This window comes from Hippoglossus hippoglossus, chromosome 23, assembly GCF_009819705.1.
Source record: "Hippoglossus hippoglossus isolate fHipHip1 chromosome 23, fHipHip1.pri, whole genome shotgun sequence".
NCBI classification, from domain to species: domain Eukaryota; kingdom Metazoa; phylum Chordata; class Actinopteri; order Pleuronectiformes; family Pleuronectidae; genus Hippoglossus; species Hippoglossus hippoglossus.
Genome location: NC_047173.1, coordinates 15502041 through 15528204, shown reverse-complemented (window position 1 = coordinate 15528204; position 26164 = coordinate 15502041). Strand labels below are relative to the sequence as shown.

General features: G+C 43.5%; 3 protein-coding genes and 1 long non-coding RNA gene across 6 annotated transcripts in view; 2 read left to right on the top strand and 2 right to left on the bottom strand.

Annotated features, from left to right (window-relative positions):
• The window catches only part of LOC117757120 (histone-lysine N-methyltransferase 2D), a 47749-nt gene extending 44053 nt beyond the window's left edge, over nucleotides 1-3696 (bottom strand). For both annotated transcript variants that reach the window (XM_034577903.1, XM_034577904.1), the window contains exons 1-2: nucleotides 3466-3696; nucleotides 2023-2216 (exon numbers count right to left, since the gene is read on the bottom strand). In XM_034577903.1, coding sequence (XP_034433794.1) covers nucleotides 2023-2216; nucleotides 3466-3613 — 342 coding nt within the window. In that variant the 5' untranslated portion in view covers nucleotides 3614-3696. The remainder of the gene's footprint in view (nucleotides 1-2022; nucleotides 2217-3465) is intronic.
• A 4099-nt stretch (nucleotides 3697-7795) lies between these two features.
• Nucleotides 7796-19517, top strand: pah (phenylalanine hydroxylase). Its single transcript, XM_034577972.1, has 14 exons — nucleotides 7796-7877; nucleotides 7911-8025; nucleotides 9546-9665; nucleotides 13166-13349; nucleotides 14954-15042; nucleotides 15607-15674; nucleotides 16334-16530; nucleotides 16962-17097; nucleotides 17202-17271; nucleotides 17504-17560; nucleotides 17849-17944; nucleotides 18333-18466; nucleotides 18548-18663; nucleotides 18955-19517. Exons 2-14 carry the CDS (start codon nucleotides 7954-7956, stop codon nucleotides 18996-18998), a joined length of 1383 nt encoding a protein of 460 aa, XP_034433863.1. The 5' UTR covers nucleotides 7796-7877; nucleotides 7911-7953; the 3' UTR covers nucleotides 18999-19517.
• Nucleotides 9675-10672, bottom strand: LOC117757165. The gene is made up of 3 exons (XR_004613045.1): nucleotides 10362-10672; nucleotides 10032-10320; nucleotides 9675-9813 (listed from the first exon to the last, which is right to left on the bottom strand). It is a non-coding gene; the product is annotated as an uncharacterized LOC117757165 (long non-coding RNA).
• A 770-nt stretch (nucleotides 19518-20287) lies between the features above and the next one.
• On the top strand, nucleotides 20288-26164 carry th2 (tyrosine hydroxylase 2). 2 transcript variants are annotated; one of them, XM_034577969.1, is made up of 13 exons: nucleotides 20288-20641; nucleotides 21475-21649; nucleotides 21823-21911; nucleotides 22004-22071; nucleotides 22160-22210; nucleotides 22612-22757; nucleotides 23426-23561; nucleotides 23651-23720; nucleotides 23805-23861; nucleotides 24879-24974; nucleotides 25064-25197; nucleotides 25776-25941; nucleotides 25980-26164. In XM_034577969.1, exons 1-12 carry the CDS (start codon nucleotides 20381-20383, stop codon nucleotides 25939-25941), a joined length of 1449 nt encoding a protein of 482 aa, XP_034433860.1. In that variant the 5' UTR covers nucleotides 20288-20380; the 3' UTR covers nucleotides 25980-26164. The 2 variants fall into 2 exon arrangements, with proteins under 2 accessions (XP_034433860.1, XP_034433859.1); XM_034577968.1 differs by having other exon boundaries at nucleotides 20289-20641; nucleotides 25776-26164.

Genomic DNA, 26164 nt, shown 5'->3' with positions numbered 1-26164 from the left:
AAGTAGCTTTAAGTTTATATAAGGTCTTTTATTGACGTAGATGTCTTCATAACTGGACACTGGCATCTAAACCATCTGGATGACAGATCCTAAAAGTTCATTTTAATTAATTAAACTTTTCTTAAAGATAGTTTCTGTCATTTAAGGTAGTTGTTATCACACTTGTTTGTTCAAGACTCATAGTTGGGGGTTTAATTAGTTATTTGATTATATAAAAACAAGGTAAAACGTCATGATTGACAGCTGAGAGGTTGGTTGAGTGTCTTAATCGATGGGACCTTGATACCGAGGCTTCACTCTATGATCACTACCGCACAAAGTTTGGCTCCTGGCTCTGTCTCTGGATCAACATTGAATTGAATTCCACCAAGTTTTGCAGAATTTCCTACAGAAGTTAATTTGAAATCTTGCTCACAAACAAAACATGACTTCCTTGACGGAGGTAGCTAAAGACACTTCTACCTCAGTGTGATATTAAACACTGGTCTTTCCTCACATCTGCTTTGTGCACTCACCAGCATCTACATGTAAATACTGACAGAGACACAGAGAGAAAGCGTCAGTCCACGCTCACGTGCAAAAGAAGACAAATGAAACCCTGAAACATCCCCATTTGAAGAATATTCCATTCACGACTCGTTCACCTGTGTGTGTATGTCCGACAGTTTTATGGCGAGACGGGGGGGGGGGGGGGGTGAAACAGAAAGAGAGAGTGTGTGCATTCCTGTTTTGAGATCCCTGCCGCTGGGGACGGGGACTCACTCGAGGACACACCATTCAATCTATTTTCAAGTAAGGATGAAAGGAAGACTCCAAACTATGCATGTCGTCTATTCAGAGGTGACGCTCTTTAACCAAAAGGGAAAAAAGACAGCAAAAAGAGTTGGGAGAGGGTGGGGGGGGGGGGGGAGCGCTGCATACATTTTACATACACAAGGCAGCGGACAAAGTGATTGTTGCTTCCCCCAAACTTTTTTTCCCCCCCTCCTCTCTCCCCCCAGAAAACACTTTCCTCTCTGAATAGGGACCTATTAGTGACTCCATTATGGGCACAGGGCTCTTGAATGGCTCCTCACTGTGCGTCTTTATCATAGTCAGCCCGTGAATACAGGCAGCGCCCCCCCCCCCGCCCCTCCTGCAGCCCAACCAAGCTCCTTACAGCCTGTATTGATAGGTGCTGGTGATGATGGGTGAGGCCGGAGGGGGAGAGGTGGGCCGCCCCCGCCGCCGCCGCTCTCACCCCCTGTTGTGTGCTCCAGGTGTGGCGGGTTAAGCATAGCACTCCGCGGCCTCTATTGTGCCGCACACTTTTCCTCCACCACTTGTTCCAATAAGAAAAAAAAAAACATGGATGCAAGTGTTTTACATGCATTAGCTGATCTCCATAATGCTGCCCCCCCCCTCCGCCCCTGCTGCACCCCGAAACAAGTCAGGCCTGCGGCGAATCGCTGCACACCGCCTCAGAGCCGCTGCATTGTTGCTGGATTATTCAGGAGTTAGAGGAAAGAAAGGCAGAGGAGAGTGGGGTGTCTGTACTTTATCTCCAGGGGAGACAGGGGCTAAAGAAGGAGCTTCTTTAGAGGAGTGAGTTACTGCAGGCGAAAAGCCCCCCCCCCCCCCCCCCCCCCCCCCCCCCAAAAAACACCTGCAGAAGACAGGCGCACGCAGGGGAGAGGCCGAGGCGAGGAACCCCTGCTATTGTTTGTCTTTACTTCTACTGTAAAGCAGCTTCTGTTCAGCTCAGGTTGTGTAATAATCTGCCACAACATCATCGCCTCCTGCTGCACGGACAGAGGCGTCAGACAGTTGGGCTGCTTCAATCAGCAGGCCATTAAAAAACAAACATCCCAGTGTGTGTGTGTGTGTGTGTGTGTGTGTGTGTGTGTGTGTGTGTGCGTCAGCGAAGGCGTGACTCATTCAGCTTTGAAGTTTGCTGTGTGCTCGCAGTTGAAGGAGGCAGACACGGAGAGTTTGAGCGAGACTTTATGATGAATATGGAAGCATTGTTGGGGCCGTGCTTACCTCCGCAGGGAACCATCTGCTCCCTGTCAATGCATCACCTGCTCGTCTGAGCCGTCGCCGGGGCAACGAGGGCTGGGGGGGGGGGGGGGGATTTGGAGAGGTTATGGCTCTGATGGGAGGGGCCGTCGCTGGGGACAGAGAGGTGGACCAGAGGAGGAGGGGGCCGGTGGGAGGGAGGAGAATGCCGTCCTCTGCTGGTAGAGAGAGATACAACAACTTTTACTATACATGTACAGTCAAATTTATATGTATATATTCACTGTAGATGTACATAAAAACATCTTTCTGTACTGTTTTCAATCTATTGAATATTATATACTACTTTAAATGCTCTAAAGGTAGAATTCAAACAAGCCGTACGGCTCAAGAACTCAATTAAAGGGCCAATTCACCCAAATTGTGACATATTAAGACATGTTTTCTCACCTAATTTAACTCGCATTTAACCATTACTGATTAATATCATTATATATATTTATATAATAAATATAGTGATATTTATACATAAGTATTTTAATTGTTTAAACGCCACTAGGGGTCTCTCAATCAAAGAAAACAACAGAAGGCTTCGTTTAATGACTCCATGAAGCAGCAAGGGATCATGGGAGTTCTTGTCTTTACCACATCTACCTGACGTGCAAATCAATCACGTTCATGGATGAGGTAAAGTAATAAAGTTTTATTTGCAGCAGAGCAAAGGATGGTGTCTAATGAGGAATTCTATCCCGCTGCATTATGGGAATTGTGTGTTTGGTGTTTAACCAAACATTAAAATTATAATTAATATCGATATGGGGGTTGAGTTGGTCTCAGTGTGTCTCCTCTGAATGTTTATAATGCAGATATTACATCTCTGTGAAACTCACATCATGCATCAGAGACAATATTTAACCACAGAGAGGAAATGACTCAGGCATGATTAGCAGCTGCAGACAGACAGGCCCTGTGTGTGTGTGTGTGTGTGTGTGTGTGTGTGTGTGTGTGTGTGTGTGTGTGTGTGTGTGTGTGTGTGTGTGTGTGTGTTGGCAGTCATGCAACACGGACGTCAATCAAGCACCGAGTTCTCATTAAGTCTCTGTGTTCGGCCGGTAAACACGGCTTCAAACGCAAACACAAAGCAGGAGTTGAAACACACCTGATGGATGCGTCAGAGAACAGTGTCGCTCTGAAACATCACCGAACAACAACAGCCACATGCTTGGAGGCTTGAGGAGGATCCTGCAGCGGAAAACTGTATTTAAATGAAATCTTACAACAAGAATTTGCTTCTTTTTGCTTTCAGATTTGAAGTGGACAGAATAAAAAATGTTAATATTAACATAGGCCTCATCAGAGTCTGCAGATCCCAGGTTGCACAACGCCTCAATACCCCTCCACCCGCCTGATGGTTACCTGCACAGGACACACACCCAACAGCTGAGGAGCAGTGAGCCGCACGCTCACCTGCACCGAGCCGACTCCGGGTGACAGAGAGAGAAAGTCTGAGTGACAGGTGAAAGTGACCACGGCCGCGGGGAGGAAACCAGCTTTTGTGTGTGGTCAGGGAGTCGAGGGAGGGCGGTGACCCCGGTCCCCCTGCCGACGAGATCATCAGCCCGAGGGGGAAGAAGCCACCGGCCGGGAGATCATCAATACTCCCCCCCACCACTCCTCCACTACATTAACATGTCACGCACACACACACACACACACACCCCCTCCTAGGTTAGGGAGCTCAGTTCTCTCCTCTTGAAAACAAAACACCAATCTAATCTTCATCTTCACTTCAGCATCCACCTGCAAGTAACACAACACTGCTCTGTTATCTGCTGCATATTCTGCAAAGGAGCGAGAACAGCTGTCCGAGAGGAGCCGACAGGAGCCGGAAAAGAACCAAATCAGAGGCAGAAATCATTTTGCATTTTAATCAGGAGGCACACGAATGTTTGCACAAAGCACGACGCCCACTCGTCCAATAGTTGATGACGTATTATACTCAGGGGACTGAATCTATCTGATCTATGAGTGTGAGCAATCCGGTGCAGATCCACATAAAAATCCAGATCCAGCAGATTTAAAGGTGGCAAACGTCAACCTGCTGTTGGCTCTGGAGGAAACGTGATCACTGAAGACATTTGGGCTGTTGTGTCCGTCTTTCCAATAATATTTGAGATAGTTCAGTCCAGACCAAAGTGGTGGACAGTTGATCCAACACCACGTGACTCTCAAAACTTTCCAAATCTAAGACTCTGGGCTCAACTCGGACTCCTCCCCTGGACGAGAAGTTGATCCTGGGAGAGTTGCTGTCAGGGCCACGTGGAGCAGGCGACCCGGCCAGGGGGAAGGAGGTGACTTTCCTGGGTGTAAAATTCAATTATCCAGCGGATGAGCGTGTCTGAGCGTGTCTGTTGTCAGCGCCGGGCGCCCGGTTGCCCGTTCCCAGCGTGCGACAAGGGGGTTAAGAACCACAGAAAGGCCTCCATTATCCCGAGTGAGAACGGCCCATGTGGCTGGCTGCACGGCCCCCGCACTCATTCACTCCCCTTTACAACAGCACTGCTGAAAGCCTCCAACTTTCATTTTCTTTTCTCTGCTCCCACTCCTAGAACCCCCCCCCCCCCCCCTCCCCGCCTCTCTCAGAAAAGAGTCCCCACAATGCCGCTGGAAGGCTGGAGTGGATTCTTCAGCACCCCTGTGGACAGTGCACATGTGGACCACATTCACAGGATGTCCGTCAACTAGTCCATTAATCAACAACGTCTCATGAAAGCACAATTAGGAACCTCACAACTCTACAAGCGATTATCATCTCTAAGCAGCCCCTGCCCACCCCCCCTGGCACAGCACCGCTGTCGGGCTTCCTCGTCCAACTGCACTTTTTCACAACAATTATGGAAAAAGTTGCATAACCCCGACAAAGGCAGAAGAAGACTTGTGTCGAGCGGGACAGCTGCAGCGTGTAAAAGAGCTCATTTCTACTGTCTGAGTCCAATCGGACAGTAACAGAGTTTTTTCGCATCTGGGCCGATCATTAGTGCGAGAATGGAGCCTCAGTGTGTGAATGAGGCCGAGGCCCTGTGGAGAAAACCATTGTGGCCGCACACTGCAGCACTTCTGCTGATAAATGAGCGATTGTCTCCATCACCGTTAATGACAGTGGATGACGCAGTGGGGGGAACTCTCCAAACCGCTGCACAATGTGAGGAGGACACTGAGGAGTTGTATGTGGCATCACGTCCCAGATGGGTTTATATGAAAAAAAGACAGACCGCAGACAGAGGCCCACTGTGAATGAGTCCCTATAGTGTGTTTATGTGCGTTTCAATTAGGGCTGGCCGGCGATTACAAAACTTATGATTCATGTCATTAAGGAGGATTCATTCATATTTTGGCAACTTGGTCCAGAGGAACAGGCATAAGGATCAGAAGTGGCAGGTTCTCTAAAGGCATCAGACTGAACTCTCATCTCCAACGAGTTATGATATAAAAACTGTAAACAGAAGAGGATTCAGTTCCCATGAGGGTTTACTTTCCTTTCGTTAATCTGGATTAAAAACAACTGGATCTGCAGTGGACCGACGCTGCTCTCTCAACATTATCAAACCTACACTGCCCTCGTGTGGCACCTGCGGATCCCCTCACCTCTGCACCTTCCCTCTCTGTGCACAGGACATAAGCTGTTGGTTAAATTTCAGTGTGTAGCAGCTGCTGCTGTGTTCACGTGAGGGCGAAGATGAGTGACAGCGTGTCACCGTCATCATCACTCATCATGTGGCGGCTGCAGCTCGTCTTCGTCTGGTCGTGAGATCAGTCGGCGTGTTGGAGCGTCGAGGTCGTGAGTTAAAGTTACGTGTATAACATGCAAATCAAAAACAAGAGTGTAAAGAAAGTATTTATCAGTAAGGATCATATTCCTAAAAGGGTAAAGAAAGTTGAAACTACTTTTAAATCATCATGTCACTGAAGATAAAATCTAATTTCAACAGTTGTGATTAATGTAATTAATATGAATCAATTAAATTCTCTACTGTGTGATTGCTTCCAATTTTGGTTTTGTCAGTAAGTTTCACTCCTCTGTTAAACAAAGATAGTTTTGAGTAACTACTGAAGAATCTGCAAAATTTCTCTGCTTATTTTAAAATGTTCAAATATAACTTTTAATCATATTCTCTATTGTTCTATCTGCCGCCATGATGCTGCTCTGTCTTCGCATTTCAACGTAGAAACTGCAACTCGGGCGAACTGAACTTCTTTCCTACAAACGGTCATTAAAGAACGTAATACATCTAATACATCTACATCAAACTCTGCCCTGAAAAAGCACTGTGCACAATTTGTGCGTAACTGAAATATTCCCTTCAGGTCATGACCACGCTGCTTTCTGCTGACTCATGTTTTCACTGATGCTGCTATTATCTTCAGCACGTGCACACACACACACACACGCGCGAATGCATAACTTTTTTTACAATCAAACTCGGCCTTATCTTCCGTCTTTCGTCATTCGAATTCCGCTGTGATCCACTTGGAGCTCCAGAGGAAGACATCAGAGACATTTAGGCTAAAACTTGGTGTAAAAGAAGCCGTATCGAGTTGAATTTGAACGTCGGGGCTCACGGACACTTTGATGACACCACAGGAGCAGCATGGAGGCAGGTATGATGAGTGAAATTTTCATTTTTGGGTGAACTATCCCTTTGAGCTTAAAGTCTGTGGACTGTGGGAGGAGGCCGGCTTGCAGGTTCGAACCCAGAACCCTCTTGCTTGGAGGAAACCCACTGCGCCTCCGTGCCGGGACACCTCAGCTTCAGTCTGTTTATTTCATCTTCCAACAAAATCTAGTCAACAAGACTATAATGTAAAAGTTAGCATTGTTATTGTTTTTTGCTGTTGATTGAATTTTAATAGATTTTTTTTAAATGTGGGAAACACCTTTAATTGAATGTTTTTTTATTTATTTATTTTGTAAGATGGGGTACTTGTATATGTCAATATGAATTAATGACACTTCTATCATTAATATACATTTTCTTAGTCAGATTTCTGTCCCTTTTTGCATAATGCTTTTTAAAAATGTGTATTATTGAGCTTAACAAGCATAAAGTTTCCCAGATGATTGACACAAAGAAAAGTAAAACCATGTGTCATGTCTCCTCTGAGTATGATGTCTCCATTGTTTCTGCCGGTGTGGATAGAAAACATCAGAAAGGTAGAACGTGCTGATCTAATGTGGAGAACAGATATTGGAATATGTCCCAGATTACCTGAATTCACCCGATAGGTCCAGTTGCTTGTTTTTCCAATATTTGTTTATCTTTACTATGAAACAGGCACAATCTGATTGGAGGAAACTTTTCATAGTTTCTTTGGAAGATTCCAGAACTTTATTTAGAACTTGTGCATTAATTGGTCCCTTTAAAGTGTAATTATCTGCGTTTTCCTCCACCACTGACAGTACTGAAGTCTTTGAGGATTATGAAAATACCTTCAGAGTTTATTAAACTCGTGCAAACTAACGATTCAGGGAGTGAAGGTGCATTTCTCGGTGTGAATCGTACCTGAGTTCTGACTCGGATCTGTCAGGCTGCACAGACACCAGCAGGCTGCAGCAGCAGCAGGATGACGGTGGTGCAAGTGACGACGACTGAAACACAACAAAACGTCAAAAAGTTAAACACAGAAAAGTGCGCATATCATCGATCCAGCGGCGCACAACCGAAACCAGATGTGCCACATTGTGATCCAGTTGCAAAACATCCCGTGACAGCGCCACGCGCAGGAGGGGGTGTGGTGTCACATGGCTGCTGCACGTTAAAAACGCACAGAGCTGCAGCAGAGAAACTTCTTCTCCCTTCACACACTCTCTGAGCATCATCATCACACACACACACACACACACACACACAGACACACACACAGACACACACAGGTCCATTCCCCTGAGGAGAGAAGATGGACGCTGCTTACAAGAGAGTCAACGGGAACTCTGGTCCTGAGGCAGAGGCTGCCAACCAAGGCTCAGGGGTAAATCTGATTCCTCACACTGGACATGCTCTATCCTATCTAATATATATTTATGCCATTAATAGTTTGATTGTATCAGGCTGCAGCTGACATTTGATTTTCACCGACAAATCCAGCACCTTGTTTTCTGCTGTGGTTAAAAATGTGGCAGGAAAAAGTTCTTTCTAAGGGTAAAAAGTAAATTTATGTGCAAAACGTTGAATAGATCCAGTGTGTTTTGGATGCAGCTACAATAACAGAGCAGGTTATAGCTGGAATATTCCAGCAGCAGACAAAGCAGGGGAATGTAAAGCTGCCTCGGTGAAAACAAAGGCAAACAAAAAAAACTGTTTTCAATGAGAAAATGTGCAAAAATGTGATGTCATAACACACCTTGCTCCCTGTTTGCAGGTATTTGAACAGGCTGGGATTAGATAGGACCATTGTGCTAGCGTGTAAAAAAGTTAAGCGATGAAATATGTTGTTGATTAATCGAAAATCTGCTTCTAATAATGATGATTTCTTGCCTTTTTGTTTAATGTGGTCAGAAATCAAACTAAAAAAAGGAATTTGCACGATTAATTTGGAAAAACAACCGATAGGAAGACACCACTTTTGCTTTGGGAACTTGAGAAGAGCACTTTTCATGTATTTCTTTTCATTTTAACGAAACATTAAGTAACTGAATATAAATAGTTTAAACCTCTGGGTTTGAAGATGGAGAGATTCCTCCGCTGCTTCAGGGCTTTGAACTCAAATAAGCATTTTATGTTTCAGTGAATGGATTTTTCGGACTAAACAATCAGACCACGACACGTTAAATATAATGAATCGCTGCCTTGACTGTGCAGGAATGTCGTCATCTGTAAGATGTTCTGTTCCTCCGTGACCGTACCTGCAGAAATAATGTGTTTGTGTGTGAATGTGTGTGTGTGGAGCATGTGGTCCTGCAGGGGTCTGCGTTGAGAGGTGAAAGGTGCGAAGGCTTTGAGCTTTTTACGATCAGACGGCTGAACCGCAGAATGTCTCGGCTCTCAGCTCGATTTCACGCTCTTCCTCTCGCAGCTGTACTCGAACACGTAACGGGTTCCAAACCCCAATCAAACAGCAAAGTTGTGATTAGAAAACATGGGATTTACAAAGTGCAGATGAGAAAATTGGAATGGGCTTGTTTAGAAAATGTCATAAAAACTCAAAAGGTGTTTAGTTTGTCCAGTTTGGGCTACTGTAAAAAACATGGCTGCCTCCTTGGAGAGGACTCGCTCCTGATGTAAATATAAAGTATTTAAATATAAAGAACTTGTTCTGAGGTTAAGGAAACACAAATTCGTACAATTTAGATGAAACACAGCAGTGAAAACATCATGTGGATTATTTTATATTAAATTTCTGCCAATACTTCGATTCACCTGAATCTTACACACTGGACCTTTAAAGTAAATCATGAAGAATAATGAAAGTCTCCCTCCCTCTGTTTTGCTGACCTCTATAATAACAGTGCACGTTTTGACCGCGTGTTTTTATCTCGTCTTTCTGGACAGAGGAGACGAGGCTCCATGTACCTGGAGGAGGAGACCAACAAGAAGTCGGAGGTGATCTCCTGCATCTTCTCCCTGAAAGAGGAGGTGGGAGCTCTGGCCAGGGCTCTGCGGCTCTTTGAGGTAAAACTCAAGTCTCACAAACCTGAAGTCACATTCACATGACTCTCGTGAGCAGTGATCATGCGCAGGATACACTTAAAAAACTGAAACTAGGCAGGAATGTTAATATAGAGCTGGGGCGGTTTAATCCACATGGGGTTTAGATGAACTAAAAATATGATTTCCCCCCAAGCGGCTAAAATTGTCTCCATGTGCAACCTCAAACATTTTTACATAACGATTATGAAATAAGTTTGAGTCAGAAGAAAATTACAAAAGACACATTTCAAGACTGAAAGAGCGTAAAAAGGAACTAACGTGATGAATGATCCAGCACTTGAAGAGAGTTAGGCAACGAAATCAAAGGCTACAGCTACTTATCATTACTGGGGGGGTATTTATGTTATAATCTCTGGATGTTAATATTGTGCAGCGTTGCTACGACGTCCAGCTCGTTGCGTTTGGCAGAGACACTAGGTTACGTGCACGATTATCGGTTAGAGTTGTTTTCATGGCATTTCTGACCCTTTAAAGAAGGAAACCAAACAAACGCAGCTTATCTCACATTTGTGTATCAGCTTTGTGCTCTTTGATCAACTGACTCACCTCATCCTCCTCCTCCTCCTCCTCCTCCTCCTCTTCCTCTTCCTCCTCCTCCTCCTCCTAATGTCAGTTACTGGCAGTGAATGGATCAAGTTCTCAGAGGTGGACGGTGACCGAGTAAACAGCTACAACGATTAGTCAATCAGTTGGAGGACAGAAAAATAAATACTTTGTCTTTTTAAAACCGAAATCGACAAAGATCTTCTTGACTGAGAGGAAATCAATTCTGACAATTAGACAAAACGATCCATCGATGTATTGAGAAAATACTCGGTCAACTAATCAATAATGAAAATAATCATTAATCGCATGCTTTGACCCGCGATATTCGTTTTCCATTCTTGTCATTGTAACGTAAGACGATGAAGATTCAAGCAGCATCGACCAAAATACGTTGAGCCCATAATGAGCCTCGTGCTATATTTCCCATCATGCAACTCATCATTAATATGACACATACACAGGACTTGTTTTTTGTGACATCACAATTACATCATCAGGGTTATTTTCTTCAAACTTGGGAAATCTCCCATCAAATGCTGTTTAATATTATACATTACTGATACTAATCCAATATAATATGTAAAAGATACACAACATAACTTGGTGCTTTGACTCAACGTTGGCATTTTTCTGTTCGCACTTTGGTTCCCTTTATTTGTGAAAGCAGATTTTTTTTAGCTTTGGGATCTGAGCTCATGTAAACACGAGAAGGTCAGCGTATCAATGTTTTATTCTCTTCCATCGATCCAAACTGCCTGCGTACGTGACTACGTGAGCGTACACACTTCCACATCGAGGACCCATCCAGATTTGTGTTTGCTCCTCCGGCAAAAAAGCCACGCTGCCCCTGTAAACAAAACAAAGTGTGTATTTCTACCAAATAATACTGAAGGATAAAAATCCCAAAACATGTAAATCATCCTGAATTACCAAATGTTTCTTGTTAGTGGAGAAATTCTTCTCCACAGCTCTGTGAGTTTGTGGGGGTGGAGATGTGGGCGGGCCGAGCGTGATCAATAAAAAGAATGTGCCAAACGCCGCTCTGCAGACGCACTTGTAAACATCAGGATCTCTTTGAACCTATGAGCTGCCACTTCTCCAATCCTCCCCCTGCTCCACCCCCTGCTCTCCTCTACGTTTCCAGATATTCAGTAAAGTGGGTCAGATGACCCCCCGGAACCGTCAGCACGCATCGACATGTGCTAACGTTCAGCCGAGCAAACCTTCTATCCCGTGTTCGTTGTCATCTTGTGAACGTCTTATCCTTTTTTGTTTACATTTAGGAAAAGTCGTGCACACAAAACCCCCCCCCCCATCACACTCTTTATCCGCATGAGAGCGAAGGGAGCATGTGACAGGGGCAGCGTGGCTTTCATGTGACGAGTCAGAGCCGAGGGCCGACCTTGACCTCGCACCTCGGCCCCGGCAACAGCAGGGTTAGCGTCATCGGCACTGCGGCGGCGGGACGGCTCGGGGGGGCACGGACATCTGACAACACGACCCTTACATCCTGACGGGTTTAGGATTTAAAGCCTGCTATGTTAAGCTGGACCAGGCCACTCGTAGCACACACAAAAAAAAAGTTTGAATCAAAGAGCTTATTGCGCTTGGGGACACATTTTGAGCTCCAAACCACTTCTTGATATCTTTGTATTCCTTTTTTTATACTTTGATATTTACTGACAGCACCAGGCAGAGACGTAGGGAAATAGAAATTCATTGCACTGATAACTTATTGACTTATTAACTTAATTCTGCGTGTGACAAGGTTTGAATGTTGAAAACCACCTAAAGTTAAACATGTCGTAATCCTAAAGCAAAATGTACAACATTTAAGGGATTATCTTCAACATATTGAGACGCAGCTGCTTTTATGCACCATCTGCATCTGTTTTACCAGCTTTACTATGAGTACATATGTTATCACTTGTCCATTTTTCATATATATAGGATCTGTATATGTGTCTGTTTTGAATAGATTATTACATTTGAGAGAAATTTTTGCTTTACACTGTACAATGACAATAAAAGTACAAGTTTAAATCCTCAAATCAATCTTACTTATAAAATTTATTTGTATCTCGACTAGATTTGATCCATACGCAGAATATTTAATCCCCTTAAACTTGTTTATCGCATCATAATGTTGAGTTTATAGAGAATAACTACAAGAGTCAATTAGAAAACATGTTTTTGAGAAATCAGCTGATAATTTTGCATCACAGAACCCGAGTCAGCTTTTCTTTGGAAATGCCCGCCTGCACTCGGACTCTGTCTCTGGCCATGTTAGGATCACTCGTAAAGATGCAGCATGACATTCACCCTCAAGGAAAAACAGGCTGTGTTATGTTGAATGGGATCCAGATGGGAGATGATGGGGGTGGGTCCTCCCCTCCACTGAGCCTATGGTAGACAGAGAACAACCGACTCCCTCTCCCTCCCCAAACACCACATAAACAAAAACACATTTTTACGCTGATTACATCGTGAAAATCACACGTTCCAACGCGGGACAGGGCCTCTTTGCATTTTTAAAGACAAACTTCTGAATAATTTCCCCCCAAAAAAGTGTGGAAACTTTCCCAATGTTCCTGTGTCCGTGCTGCAGAATGAGAGTGATTTATTTCACCATTCTGCACGTAACCACTACAATATGTCCCGCATGCCTTTACTGTGAAAGTCCTGTGTGTCTGGCTCAGAGGTCAAGGCAGCTCGGAGTCGAGGTCGGAGCAGACTCCAACTTGTCTGACAGATAATAACCCATCCGTCCAGCAACCTCACAGCACGCACTAGTGGTGAGACAGAGGTAGTGCCGCAGCCTGCAAGAGCGGATGTTTGAATTTTTAACTGTTTGTGCAAAACAAACATCCCCTCACTTCTCACCACAGTCTCCATCGTTCCCTCTGTTTCTGCAGGAGAATGGCATCAACCTGACGCACATCGAGTCCCGTCCGTCGGGGACGGACAAAGACCACTACGAGTTCTTCATCAGCGTGGACTCCAGCTGCTCCCAGGCCCTGGACGAGGTCATCGACGGCCTGCGCACGCAGATCAGCGGCTGCGTGCACGAGCTGACACGCAACAAACAAAAGGACACAGGTGAGGCGAGAGTGTGTGATTCCAGCCTAATAAAAACTGATCGTCTGTGGTTTTCAGTAGAGGAGGATATTTATCTCATGTTGCTTGTTGGGATTATAGATGATAGAATAAATGATGCTGAATGTGATCGTACAGTTTGCCACACGTCACATAAGACATATCAAATAAATGTTCATTAAATGGTTTGTCCTGCAGGGATTCAAACTGGGAACCTGTTGCTCAAGGGGTTTGCCCCCATGTCATATACGCCTTGACCTTAACAGCTATCAGGTCACTACCCTCTGGTTTATCTTCATGGGCTTTATCAGGAAACAGGAGTTAAAACCAAGTGTTTGAGACAGAGGCTGATTAGAGGAGCAGCAGCGATGGACAGTCTGAGGACAGTGATTTGTTTTCTCAACATCAGAGCACGTCAACCTTCTAATAACACTAATTAAGATTATCAAGCAGAAAACGTCTCCTCTGAGATATTTCAGTCTGGGTGGTGATTTATGATCCTCAGCCAGACGCAGTAATGAACATCCAGTGTCGCCGATGAGGCCGATGACCCCGCCGCCCCCGCCGCCCACGTCTCGACCCTTTATATTAGTCGTTTCCAGAATGACATTAGTTTAGCCGCTGAGGACCAACAGGCCCGACGTGAACAGAGGAGCTCTGTGTCTCAGCCCCAGAATAACACGGGGAAGGAGAACATGCCAAGGTCACGGCGGGCGGAGACGGACAGGGCCACCATGATGCTCTTTTGACACCACGCAGACACTGAGGGCTACTGGTGGAGGGTCAAGTGGACGACAGGATATTTATGGCCGGCTTCGCAGACAGGCTGTTTATGGAGGAGCCTGCTAGGGGCCCATTGTGTTCCCGGGGCCTCGGGGTGGACCACACTGCGTAAATGTAGATTAATGTTTGGGCCCCAGTGTTTTTTTTGAGGGTCATAAATCCATATAGACGAGCAGATGCCCCCTCGTGTCGTCTTCTGTTGAGTGTCAAAATACCATCGCACAGGGAAAACACTTTCTACATCAATTTGCACTGGACTTTATGTGATTCAGTACATGAACAATTTGTTTTAATGGCCAGTTAATCAATTAGTCTGTAACATGTCAAATGACACCAGTGAGTTAATTGATTAGCTGATCGACAGAAGAATCTATTATTTTGATGATTAAATAATCAGTTGTCAATTTAATGTTTTCGGGCATTTTGTCTTTATTGACTCGACGGATGTGAGAGAGCGAGGAACACACGCAGCTATGGCTGGGTGGGGATCGAACCTGTGGCCTCTGCGGGAGGCATTTCTTCCTCTTGATTATTCAACAATATTTATTTCCTTGTGTTCTTGAACTGTTTTAATTTATTATGTGTTTTTCCTGGCATGTCAAATTGTTATAAATTAAAACCTAACAATACGTCATAAACTGTCCCAGAGATAAAAGCAACAAAAGCACAAATGTCTCCAATGTTAAAACCTTCCAGTATTTCTCACATTTCCTTCCTCTGGGCCGTGTGTGTGGACCGAACGTTTCATCGATCTGACCTGAGTCACTACATGTTGAATGTAAACACGAATTACAGATGATCTAATAACCGTTATTATCCTGCAGTGCCGTGGTTCCCTAATGACATCCAGGACCTGGACCGCTTTGCCAACCAGATCCTCAGTTACGGCTCGGAGCTGGACTCTGATCACCCGGTGAGGACTGACTCATCTGTCCGTGTGCCACATCCTGTGTGTGTGTGTGTGTGTGTGTGTGTGTGTGTGTGTGTGTGTGTGTGTGTGTGTGTGTGTGTGTGTGTGTGTGTGTGTGTGTCCTCTCACGCCCACCTCTCTTATGAAAGACGACGCTCTGGAGATGACAGGCCCCACTCTGCCGTCCATTCTAATGGAAACTATCTCCCCGCACAAATTGATGTCATTGCTTTAATTGAGCCCCTATAATTATAGATAATTGCTCCCTTTCGCAACCGTCATTAAAGCGAGATGTATTCATCATAAGGTGAACAACGCTCTACAAAGGCCTCATTTGAATATGCATGTTGCTGCTTCTATCAGAGGCGGAGTGCACGATGCCGTCAGCGGCCTCCGGGTCCAGGCTGAGCAGAGGATTTCCACTCTTTGATTTATCTGAGAGAGGGCAGCGTGCGTTCATGAGATCTAACATGGCTGTCCTTTGTGTGTGTGTGTGTGTGTGTGTGTGTGTGTGTGTGTGTGTGTGTGTGTGTGTGTGTGTGTGTGTGTGTGTGTGTGTGTGCTCAGGGCTTCACAGATCCAGTCTACAGAACCCGCAGGAAGGAGTTTGCCGACATTGCCTACAACTACAGACAGTAACTACTCTTATTCTTAATCTCGACCACTATCGCATTTGTTCTCCAAATATTGAAAAATGTGTTGGAGGTTTTTTTTGGGGGAAATATTTCAGTTCTGGCTAATTTCCTCTGATTCTTTGCCAGGAAAACAAACAAATATGGATAAATTCCGATTAATAACAGAGATATATTCTGTAAAATATGTACAAACTTTGAAAAGCGACATCTTTCAAAGCTTTCTAAAAAATAAGTAATGTATTTTCTATGATTGCACCATATTTTGAATGAATGTGAAGGTTTGCATATTTGTAGAAAAGAAAATTGTAAAAATTGGGGGCCACTGTTCTTTTTTTTCACCACTAGGGGTCGCCAAGTTCAGAAATCTGCAAATCGCATTAATTTAGCTACCCTGGTTCTCTCAATGGAGACTTGTGACGTCCCGGGATGGAATTATACTCTGAATTTAGAAATGTACACTATCAATACGTTTTTGGCAACACTATGATGCTTTAATACTAATACAAATACTCCCCTATGCAGTTATATGCATGGAAATACCCTTTATCTCAAGACATAAGTATAAAACATAGACACTAGTCGTACAGCCCATGTTAGCCACCGACACCAAACCATCGAGATACAAACCACGATACAAAAACCTCTCGTCTTTGTCCCAGTGGCCAAATCATCCCCAGAGTGGAGTACACGGAGGAGGAGAAGGTCACATGGGGGACGGTGTTCAAGGAGCTGAAGACTCTGTACCCGACTCACGCCTGCCGCGAGCACAACCGGGTCTTCCCCCTGCTGGAGAAGTACTGCGGCTACACCCAAGACAACATCCCGCAGCTGGAGGACGTCTCCCGCTTCCTGCAGTGTAAGCTCACTGATCCCACATGTGTGTTTTATCACTTACGTCAGTTCTGGAGTTTTTATTTTATTCTGTTCACTCCTTTTGGTAAAATTTCTTTGTGTTATGGTTATTTTTAATGTCTAAATCATTTTCCTATCATATTCCCTGCATCCGTTGAATGCAACTTTAAATAATGTTGCTTTTTTCTCCTTATATTCAGACGTTATTCTGTTTAAATGGTAGAATGGGTGATCAGTTTTTTTATTTTAATGATTGATAGAGTAGAAAGGTAAGGAATTATTATATACAGCTATTAATGTCAGTGTTTAAACGTGTCTGTGTGAACGTGGGAGGCCGGAAGCTACTCACACGCCGCACTTCCTCCCTCCCTCCCTCTGTTATTCAACACTCACCCTCTCCTCCCCTCCATCCACGTGCGTGCCGCTCTCCTGCAGCGTGCACGGGTTTCCGGCTTCGCCCGGTGGCCGGCCTGCTCTCGTCCCGGGACTTCCTGGCCGGACTGGCCTTCCGCGTCTTCCATTCCACGCAGTACATCCGCCACAGCTCCAAGCCCACGTACACACCTGAGCCGTGAGTGTTTCCGGGGGGTCTCAGCTCCACCCTCTGACAGAAGAGGAAGAACAAACAGTGTAAACTTGTGTGAAGTCAGAGAGTAACTTGTGTTTCTGACGCAGGGACATCTGCCACGAGCTGCTGGGACACGTTCCTCTGTTCGCCGACCCGGGTTTCGCTCAGTTCTCACAGGTAATGAACTGTCCAACCAGAGCACATGTAAATCAATACTTCAGTGATTCAAGACTGATTCTATCCTTTTGTAAGAATGGCACCAAAGTTAGTATAAGAATAATTTTTGCACATTTACACATCTGTTTCCATGTTGTGTTTAATTTTGTGCTGCTGCAACACCAGGGATTAATAAAGTGTTTCCTTATCCTGAACATCTCTGTAACATGTGCATTGATTCTGTTGTGTATAGGAAATTGGACTCGCCTCCCTTGGGGCCCCGGACGAGTACATTGAGAAACTTGCCACCGTGAGTACAGGAGAAACTATAACATATATCTAAAACACCTGTCTAATTACACCTCATGAGTGCAGGGCCTTGAAGTGAAACCTCTCTCTCTCTCTCTCGCATTTCTTCTGGAAAAGTAAAAGTATATACATTTAAATATGAACAAACGCGATGCGTGGCAAGGTAGTAAATATGTGTATTTTATTTAGGTGAACTGACCCTTTAAAGATCTCAGGGTACGAGGAGCCTGCTCATCAACCTTGTTTCTGTGCGGATCCTAATTCAACGCTGATGGTTGTGTGTCCTCAGGTGTACTGGTTCACCGTGGAGTTCGGCCTGTGCAAGCAGGGCGCGGAGATTAAAGCTTTCGGAGCTGGATTGCTTTCATCGTTCGGCGAGCTGCAGGTAAGAGGAGCCCCCCCCCCCCCCCCCCCCCCCCCCCTCCTCATGAGTCGTTATAACATGTTCACCTTGTTGCACAACCTCGGCTGGGGCAGGAAGTGGGTTAGTGGGTCCACTCCTACTCAGGTTGGAGTCTGGGGGAATCGGACCACCGGGCCCAGCGGGGGTTGCAGGTAAAGTGGTTCGCTAGGTAACAGGGGGCGGAGGGAGGATGAACATCTCGCTATCGAGGTCACAAGTCACATGAGGCGCTCTCTGCAGAGGATGTGCACTCGGCCGAGTCACAGCCAGAGAAACGCAGAGCGCTGAATCATGCCGCACTTCCTGTTCACTGAAATCCATAGAGCATTAAATATTTTCTTTTAATATTTTCACACTGTTTCTCTTGTAGTACTCCTTGACAGACAAACCCACACTGCTGCCCTTTGACCCGGACAAGACCAGCGTCCAGAAGTATCCCATCACAGAGTACCAGCCGGTCTACTTTGTGGCTGAGAGCTTCGAAGATGCCAAAGACAAAGTCAGGTAAGAATTTACTTTACTCGGTGAACATGCCCCATAACCTTAGGTTGTCATTTTGAACGTTTATTTCTTTGTGGCCCACAGGAAATTTGCCGGCACCATCCCCAGGCCTTTCACCGTGCGATACAACCCGTACACCCAGAGCATCGAGGTGCTCGATAACACCAAGCAGCTCAGGAACCTGGCTGACAGCATCGGCAGTAAGTATCACACTCACATCACGTTTGTGCTCAGGGTGGACGATTCCCTTTTTCATCAATCAATCAATCTGAGTTTCATTTGTAAAGTTCAATTTGCACTTAACTCTCGACTAGAGTGAGAAAAAACGACTGAAAACTCTTTAACAGGGGAAACATCTCTCAGATTAACCCTCTGACCCCTGGAGCAGTTGGGAACCACTGATTAAATTGTTTATTATTCACGTTATACAATCATCTTCGACATTTTTCAAATTAAGGTTGAATTAATTCTGTTTTTGCTCTTTCTTTTAGGTGAAATGGGGAAACTGTGTGAAGCCCTGAGGAAACTGGCATAAAGGGGGAAAGAGATCTGAGCTGAATCTACCTGACGATCACTTTCCTTATTTCCTTCTTCATCGTTCTTTTATTAGACTGCGGAACTAAACTGTTACGCAGATTCGTTTTCTTCACATTATAACAAATATGCAATCAAATAATAATGATATAAATATATATATAGATATATTATCCAATTAGTAGCAAATATTCTATGTGTATTTCAGTTAAGTGAATTAAGTGTAACATATGCAGGACAATAAGGAACGTGTCAATATAAAAAGTATCACAGTATAAACGTATACATTCGTCCATCAACATCTTATTGACTTGAATCTAAAACCATGTAAACATATAATTTTTGTTTAATGCAAAACGACAACTGCAATGATCTTTTTTTTTTCCCATTTTAAAGCTAAAACATACTGAGAGATCATTTTTGTCGCTAAAGCTTTAATTTTGCTTTGCTGGATTAAATGTTTTGTATCTGCATGAAATGTTTTACTGAACAAAATAAACTTTACTCCTCTTGGACTTTTCAGAGCTTGTGTCTTTCATACATCCGTTAATATTCCTGTACAAAGTTACAGTGGAAGTTTATTTGCTCAAGTACAATTTCAAGGTATTTTTATTTGTATATTTCTATGTCATGCAACTTTATACTTCCACAAACTATAAATAAAGTACTTTTGCTTTAACTTGACTACAATATTAAATTGCTGTTTGCATGTTGCACCAATAACAATGATCGATAACAAACAATATCAGCAATGATTCTGCATCAGGAGAACTTTTAATTTCAAAAGTGTATTTTCTTGCTAATTTTTGTTAACTCTAACTCAAGTAAATTATTTAAATTTTAATCCTCCATTCAACCTTCTTTCTCCTCTTATATCGTTTTCTATATTGCAGTTTAAAGTAACATCTGGAAAAGGTTGAAAATTAGAATGCATGAGCCAACATTTATCTATTTATCTAAAAGACATTTTTTACTTTTAAATGGTTTGAATTCTTCTTCCATCATTTCACAATTTGGTTTTTAACATTTAACTAATAGATGAGTACATCAAAATACTGAAATCAGCCAAAACCAATCAAATCAGCCAAAAGGTCCTTTTTGCTTTCAGAAATCAGATTTATCTTACGTCACCTTTTTGAGTGAATCTGTTGTGATTCATAAAATGTCCCTCGTGCATTTTTTTGTGTAACCCTGTTCAAGTGTTTTTGACCTATAAATAGATGTGAAGCTCTGATATCATGACGCACATCAGGAGCCAAAAAGAGCCCAACGCGCACGCTGCTCCTGCGCAGCTCGTCTCCACGAGTCCCTCGGACCTCCGGGTATTAAAACCTGGAGGAACCTGCAGCAGCCCTCACTCTGGAAGCTCCGCACACCGCACACATGAAGACGGAGGGCGGGGTGCAGGCGGCTCCGTTCAGCGGGAGGAGGCACAGTCTGATCGAGGATGCTCGGCGGGAGCGCAGCAGCGGCTCCTCGGGCCCCCCGGGGCCCCCCGGGCCCACCGGGGGGCCCACCGGGCCCTCCAGGTCCGGGGACGGCTCCGTGTTCGAGGAGAAGGACGGCAGGGTGACGGTCAACGTGCTCTTCGCTCTCAGCAACGACAAGAACGCAGGATTCTTCAAAACTGGCAAAATATTCGAGGTGAGCCAAGAAACATGCAGAGATGGAGAAGCTCGTCCATCACCTGCACGTCCCACATATCAAGATTTAAGATGTTGGTTCGATTGTAGTTTTTATTCTTCTATTCTTTGTGTTTTGTGTTATTTCCTGCTTTTATCTTTGTTTGTTTAGTACAGCACCTTGTAACTTTGGTTTTGAAAGGTGCTTTATAAATAAAATGTACTTACTTAATTACTTTTTAGTTTATTTACTGTACTGAAAGGTTACTGCACTAAACAAGTAATCTATTACAAATAAAAGTTCTGCTTTTGTAATTGTACTCAAGTACATAAGTACTAATAATGAGGGAAAATGGCCCCTGTGAGTGTTTATATGAATGATTATACAGTAGTACAGTGTTATATTTATGTATTATTGATATTATTATCACTTATTGATGCTGATTGATTGATGATTGTAGATATTGTATCTTCACATGTTCCATATTACTGGACCATTATTATCATGTCAGCTGCATTTTGATGTTGTATAGTCGAGTTGAGTCTAATTCTAAACTGTTGGTGGTTTAATCTGTATATTAAATTATTGCTTATTCAGGCTACTTTACGTTCTAAATCTTTACATGAATATGATCTTATTAGATTTGATTTAAAGATTTGTCAACAACAAAATGGCACAAAATGTCCTTTAAATGCATCACCTGATATTTTTTTATTCATCTTGTTGCTCAATTTAAGGCTCCACTCTTATTATGAATGTAGGTTTTGATGGATTTGGTCTAATCCATAATTAGGGTTAGGGCTAGGAACAAAAAGAGGTTTGGTTTTTTTGTTATTCTGTTTTTTCTCTCGCAGACGTTTGAAGCAAAACTTCTGCACATCGAGAGTCGACCAGGCAGGAAGTCGAAGAACAGCACGACGGACCTGGAGTTCTTCATGAAATGTGAAGTTCACAGCTCCGACCTGGACGTTTTCCTCAACTCCCTGAAGAGAGCGGCTGACGACGTTCGCTTCATTCCAGAGGAAAAAGGTGCAGGATCATATTATTATACTTTTTAATGATATCTTCCCTCTGTTCCCATCTGTTAGTGGCATCATTCATTCATCAAATTCTCCCTTCTAATGTTTCCTTATGATAATCACATGCAAACAAGTTCATTAAAGAAACCACTCATTATATTCTTTCTCCCGTCATCGTCTCAGTTCCCTGGTTCCCTCGACTGATTAAAGACCTGGACAGATGCAACTTGCTAATCACCAAATTTGACCCGGACATGGATCAGGATCATCCAGTGAGTGTTTTCCACATCTGCTGCAGAATGTCACAGAATCACTCATCAGATGAATTCACTCTCTTATGGTCACCTCCATCTTTGTTTCACAGGGATTCAGTGACGCAGAATACAGGAAGAGACGAGCCTTCATCTCCGAGCTCGCGTTCAGATTCAAACAGTGAGTTTGGATTTTCAGAATCACGCTCATCTGTTTTCCCGAGTGTGGACGTGAATATTGTGTCATAAATGAGTTTTCTCTGTTGCAGGGGCGACCCGCTGCCCCCTGTGGAGTACACAGCAGAGGAAGTGTCCACATGGTGAGAGTCAGCGTCACAGATGCATTGTGGGGGGGAAGAGCCCGATCGATTTATCATTTCTCAGCCTTTCACAGACATATCGGTCTCGGCCTTTTTTGTTTGACAACATGAAAACTTACTTTACAGAAGTAACAATGCAGGAAAGATGCACGTTTATATTTTATATCTTGATTCAGGTTCAATATATTTGGTTGTATTTGTGTTTTCATTTTAAGTTTATGGTTAAACTGTAAAATCTCGAGCCTCTTTTACATTTCTTTGTCAAAAAGGTTTGATAACAACATTGAACATTCTTATATTCGGTACATTTATCGGCCCCCAGCACAATGAAGGCTCCGTTGGGGAGTTTGTTTAAAAGTACGATGTTGTGGTGATGTTGTACGACTGTGTTTAATCTGAAGGAGGGAGATTTACCAGCAGCTGAGGAGCATCTACCCGACTCTGGCCTGTCGTCAGTTCCTGGACGGGCTGCAGCAGCTGGAGCAGGAGTGCGGCTACGGGGAGCAACGCATCCCTCAGCTCAGAGAGGTGTCCGCCTTCCTGAAAGGTGACAGAGGATGAAACGTTACAATCAAAAGTGATGTCAGCCTGCAAAAGATAACACAGATTGAAAAGAGCACAACAAATGAGTGTCCCTGCTTTTCTATCAGGTCTTAAAAGGTAGAATTATGAGATAATGTGCAGAAGCAAAAATGAAGATGTGTGTCTGGCATCCTGAAAGGCAGCAGTGACTGGGAAATTACGTTTAATAGAAGGTTAAGCTGTGCAAAAGATTAATACAAAACACAAGCGATAGATGATTGAGGAGTGTTGTTTATTTAGGTTCTGTGTGTAGAGTTTAGCGACATCTAGTGGTGAAGTCGCATGTTGCAGCTGAATGCCCCTCACCTCACCCTCCCCCTTCCAAACATGATAGAGAACCTGTTGTAGCTTCAGTTGTCATAAAAACTCAAAAGAAAACCACAATTTGTACAATTTAGATGAAACACACAAGTGAAAACATCACCAGGATTGTGTATTTGTTATTTAATTACTTGTTTGCATAAGAAAAGTGATATTTCAATGAGTTTTTAGAGCGTAAACGAGCAAAGAACAGCATCAGGGTTGAAGGGTGATTTTAAGAAAAGGTCACACGCAGGATATCACCATTTATTTTCTGTGCATCTCTTGGCTCCGTCTCCTCTGAACATCTACGTTCTTCTCTGCTGCTTCCAGAGAAGACGGGTTTCCAGCTGCGTCCGGTCGCCGGCCTGCTGTCCGCCCGAGACTTCCTCGCCAGTCTGGCCTTCAGGGTGTTTCAGTGCACTCAGTACATCCGACACTGCTCGGCCCCCATGCACTCCCCTGAGCCGTGAGTGTGTCACAACTTTCATTTATTCACGTGCACGTACAGCTGCTGTTTCCCTGAACACCTCTGCCCCCCCCCCCCTGCTCCTGCAGAGACTGCTGCCATGAACTACTGGGACACATCCCCATGCTGCTGGATAAAGAGTTTGCTCAGTTTTCTCAGGTGACTGAACCGTGCTCATCAACATCTTTAATTTCTCATGATCAGAAATTACATTCAACTCTAATGCATTTTAATAATTTTCAGGAGATTGGACTGGCCTCGCTTGGAGCTTCAGACGAGGACATAGAGAAACTGTCAACGGTAGGTCGTGCTTTAATTTAATTTACACGTAAAGTCCATTTAAAAGTCAATTCAGTGGAGTTTTATAAATATTCAGAAGGCTTTATGTTTGTAAAATCAATACTTTGGGATAAAATGTCACAGGAGATTGTATTTAATGTTATATCAAATGTGTTTTGGTAGTTTTCCCTTACTCTTAATGATGGTTGAGGGCAAAGGATGTTGCACCTTGTTAAGCCCTCAGAGATGAATAATGATCTGTGATTATGGGCAAAACAAATTTGATTGATTAATTGATCGATCAGAAGTTGAAGGGAAGTCTTTTAACATCTAAAAGGAAACCACTCAGTTTATTAATGGTTATTCAGCGCCATCTTGTGGCTGGAGTCAATATTACGCCTCACAGAGGATCTGAACATTTTTTAAACATAAAATTAAAAACCCACCAATTTAGTCTGACTTTTATGTGGTGTTCTTTAATTTGATGGATCTTTTAATTAAATGTCTATATTATTATGTATCTTTTTCCATTTTATTTGACTGAAATGTCAGTATTTATTATACATCTATTATTATCTTAACTTTCTTTTATTATTGTCATTTATATTATTGATTACTTTGGTATGTATTAGTCTCTAAATCCTAATAAAACAAATGTTTAATTCATTTTTAACATCCTTTGCTACATGGATAAAGTTTGATTGACTGATTCAGATCCATTTTTCCAACCTATTGTTTTGTTCAGCCCATTTTATTATATAAATATTATTATTATAGTCCAGCTCAAAGGTTTACATCTGTGCCTTTTTCATTTAAAGTCTATGCAAACATGTAAAACACTGAAATCTTGTAAAAATCTTGGTTAAAAAAACAGATCCTGTGCTGAAACCCTTCATCTCATTGTCTCTTCATGATGTAAAAATAAAGCTACTATAAATAAAAACGTGCTCAGTGGATTTACCAATCAGCCGACTCACTGTAACTCCTTCCAGACAGACTCACGTTACCTGCTCTGTATTTCACTTGATTCCATTATAGCTGTACTGGTTCACAGTGGAATTTGGCCTGTGCAAGCAGAATGGAACAGTGAAAGCTTACGGGGCTGGACTGCTGTCTTCCTACGGAGAGCTTGTCGTAAGTGTTCACACTCACGTTTTACTGCGGCGTGTCCCCCCCCTGTGTTATTGGCCTGGCTCACGATCAGTTTGACCTGCTCCTCTCAGTACGCTCTGTCTAACGAGCCAGAGTACAAGCCGTTCAACCCGGAGGAGACGGCGCTGCAGCCGTACCAGGACCAGACCTACCAGCCGGTTTACTTCGTGTCTGAGAACTTTGAAGATGCAAAGATCAAGTTGAGGTATTTTCTCATTACTTCATGTCGAGAACTGTCAGGGAACCAACATCTGAGCTGGGTTCACTCAGCAAGGGTTTTAATACAGTAACATGATTTAAAAAAACATACAACAAAGCTGTTCCTTTAACTATAATAAAATCTGTTGTACTTAAATGTTCAGAACACTGTAAATTCAATTTGGGGATAAATTTTGCAACGTCTAAATCTGAAATGTAAAATGAAATGAAAGCACGAGAGCAAACCGAACCCCTTATTAATCTAATTATCAGGTAAAGGTCTGTACATAAACTGAATTTGACCTGTGGCAAAGTTAGGTTCCCTCCACCAAGTTTGGTAGAAGTTTGTTCCCTAGTTTTCATGTAATCCTGCGAATAAATAAAGACACAAATACACAAGAGAAAACATCAGTTGGTTAAATTCAGGTCAAAGTGGTATAAACATGATATGAAACATATATTATGGTTTTTAAAATCTCTACTGAAACCCAGCTGAACACCTCTAGGAGATTCTGAAACCGACAACCCACTTATATCTTTCCATCTTTCCAATACTAATCTAAATGCATGAATTCCTTTGCACAGGAGATACTCTACAACCATCAAGCGTCCCTTTGCAGTTCGCTACGACCCGTTCACCTGCAGCGTGGACGTTCTGGATCAGCCCGGCAAGATCCAAAAGGCTCTGAGCCAGATGAGAGAAGACCTGAAGACCCTGCACGGCGCCCTGGACAAGCTCGGCTCGTCTTAGGACCCAGGGAAGAGACTTTCTGCAGAGACGAGACACACGGACACTCGCAAGCGAATGCATAGACGTTTGGTTTTAACGTTGTACATGAGATCACATATTAAAAATCACACTGTAGCTTTGTGAGGTTCCACGAGGGCCGTTTATCTGTGTGTATAATTTATTATGTCCTGTGAAGACAGTGTAAAAAGAAATAAACTTTTATTTTCATGACTAAGCTTCTTGA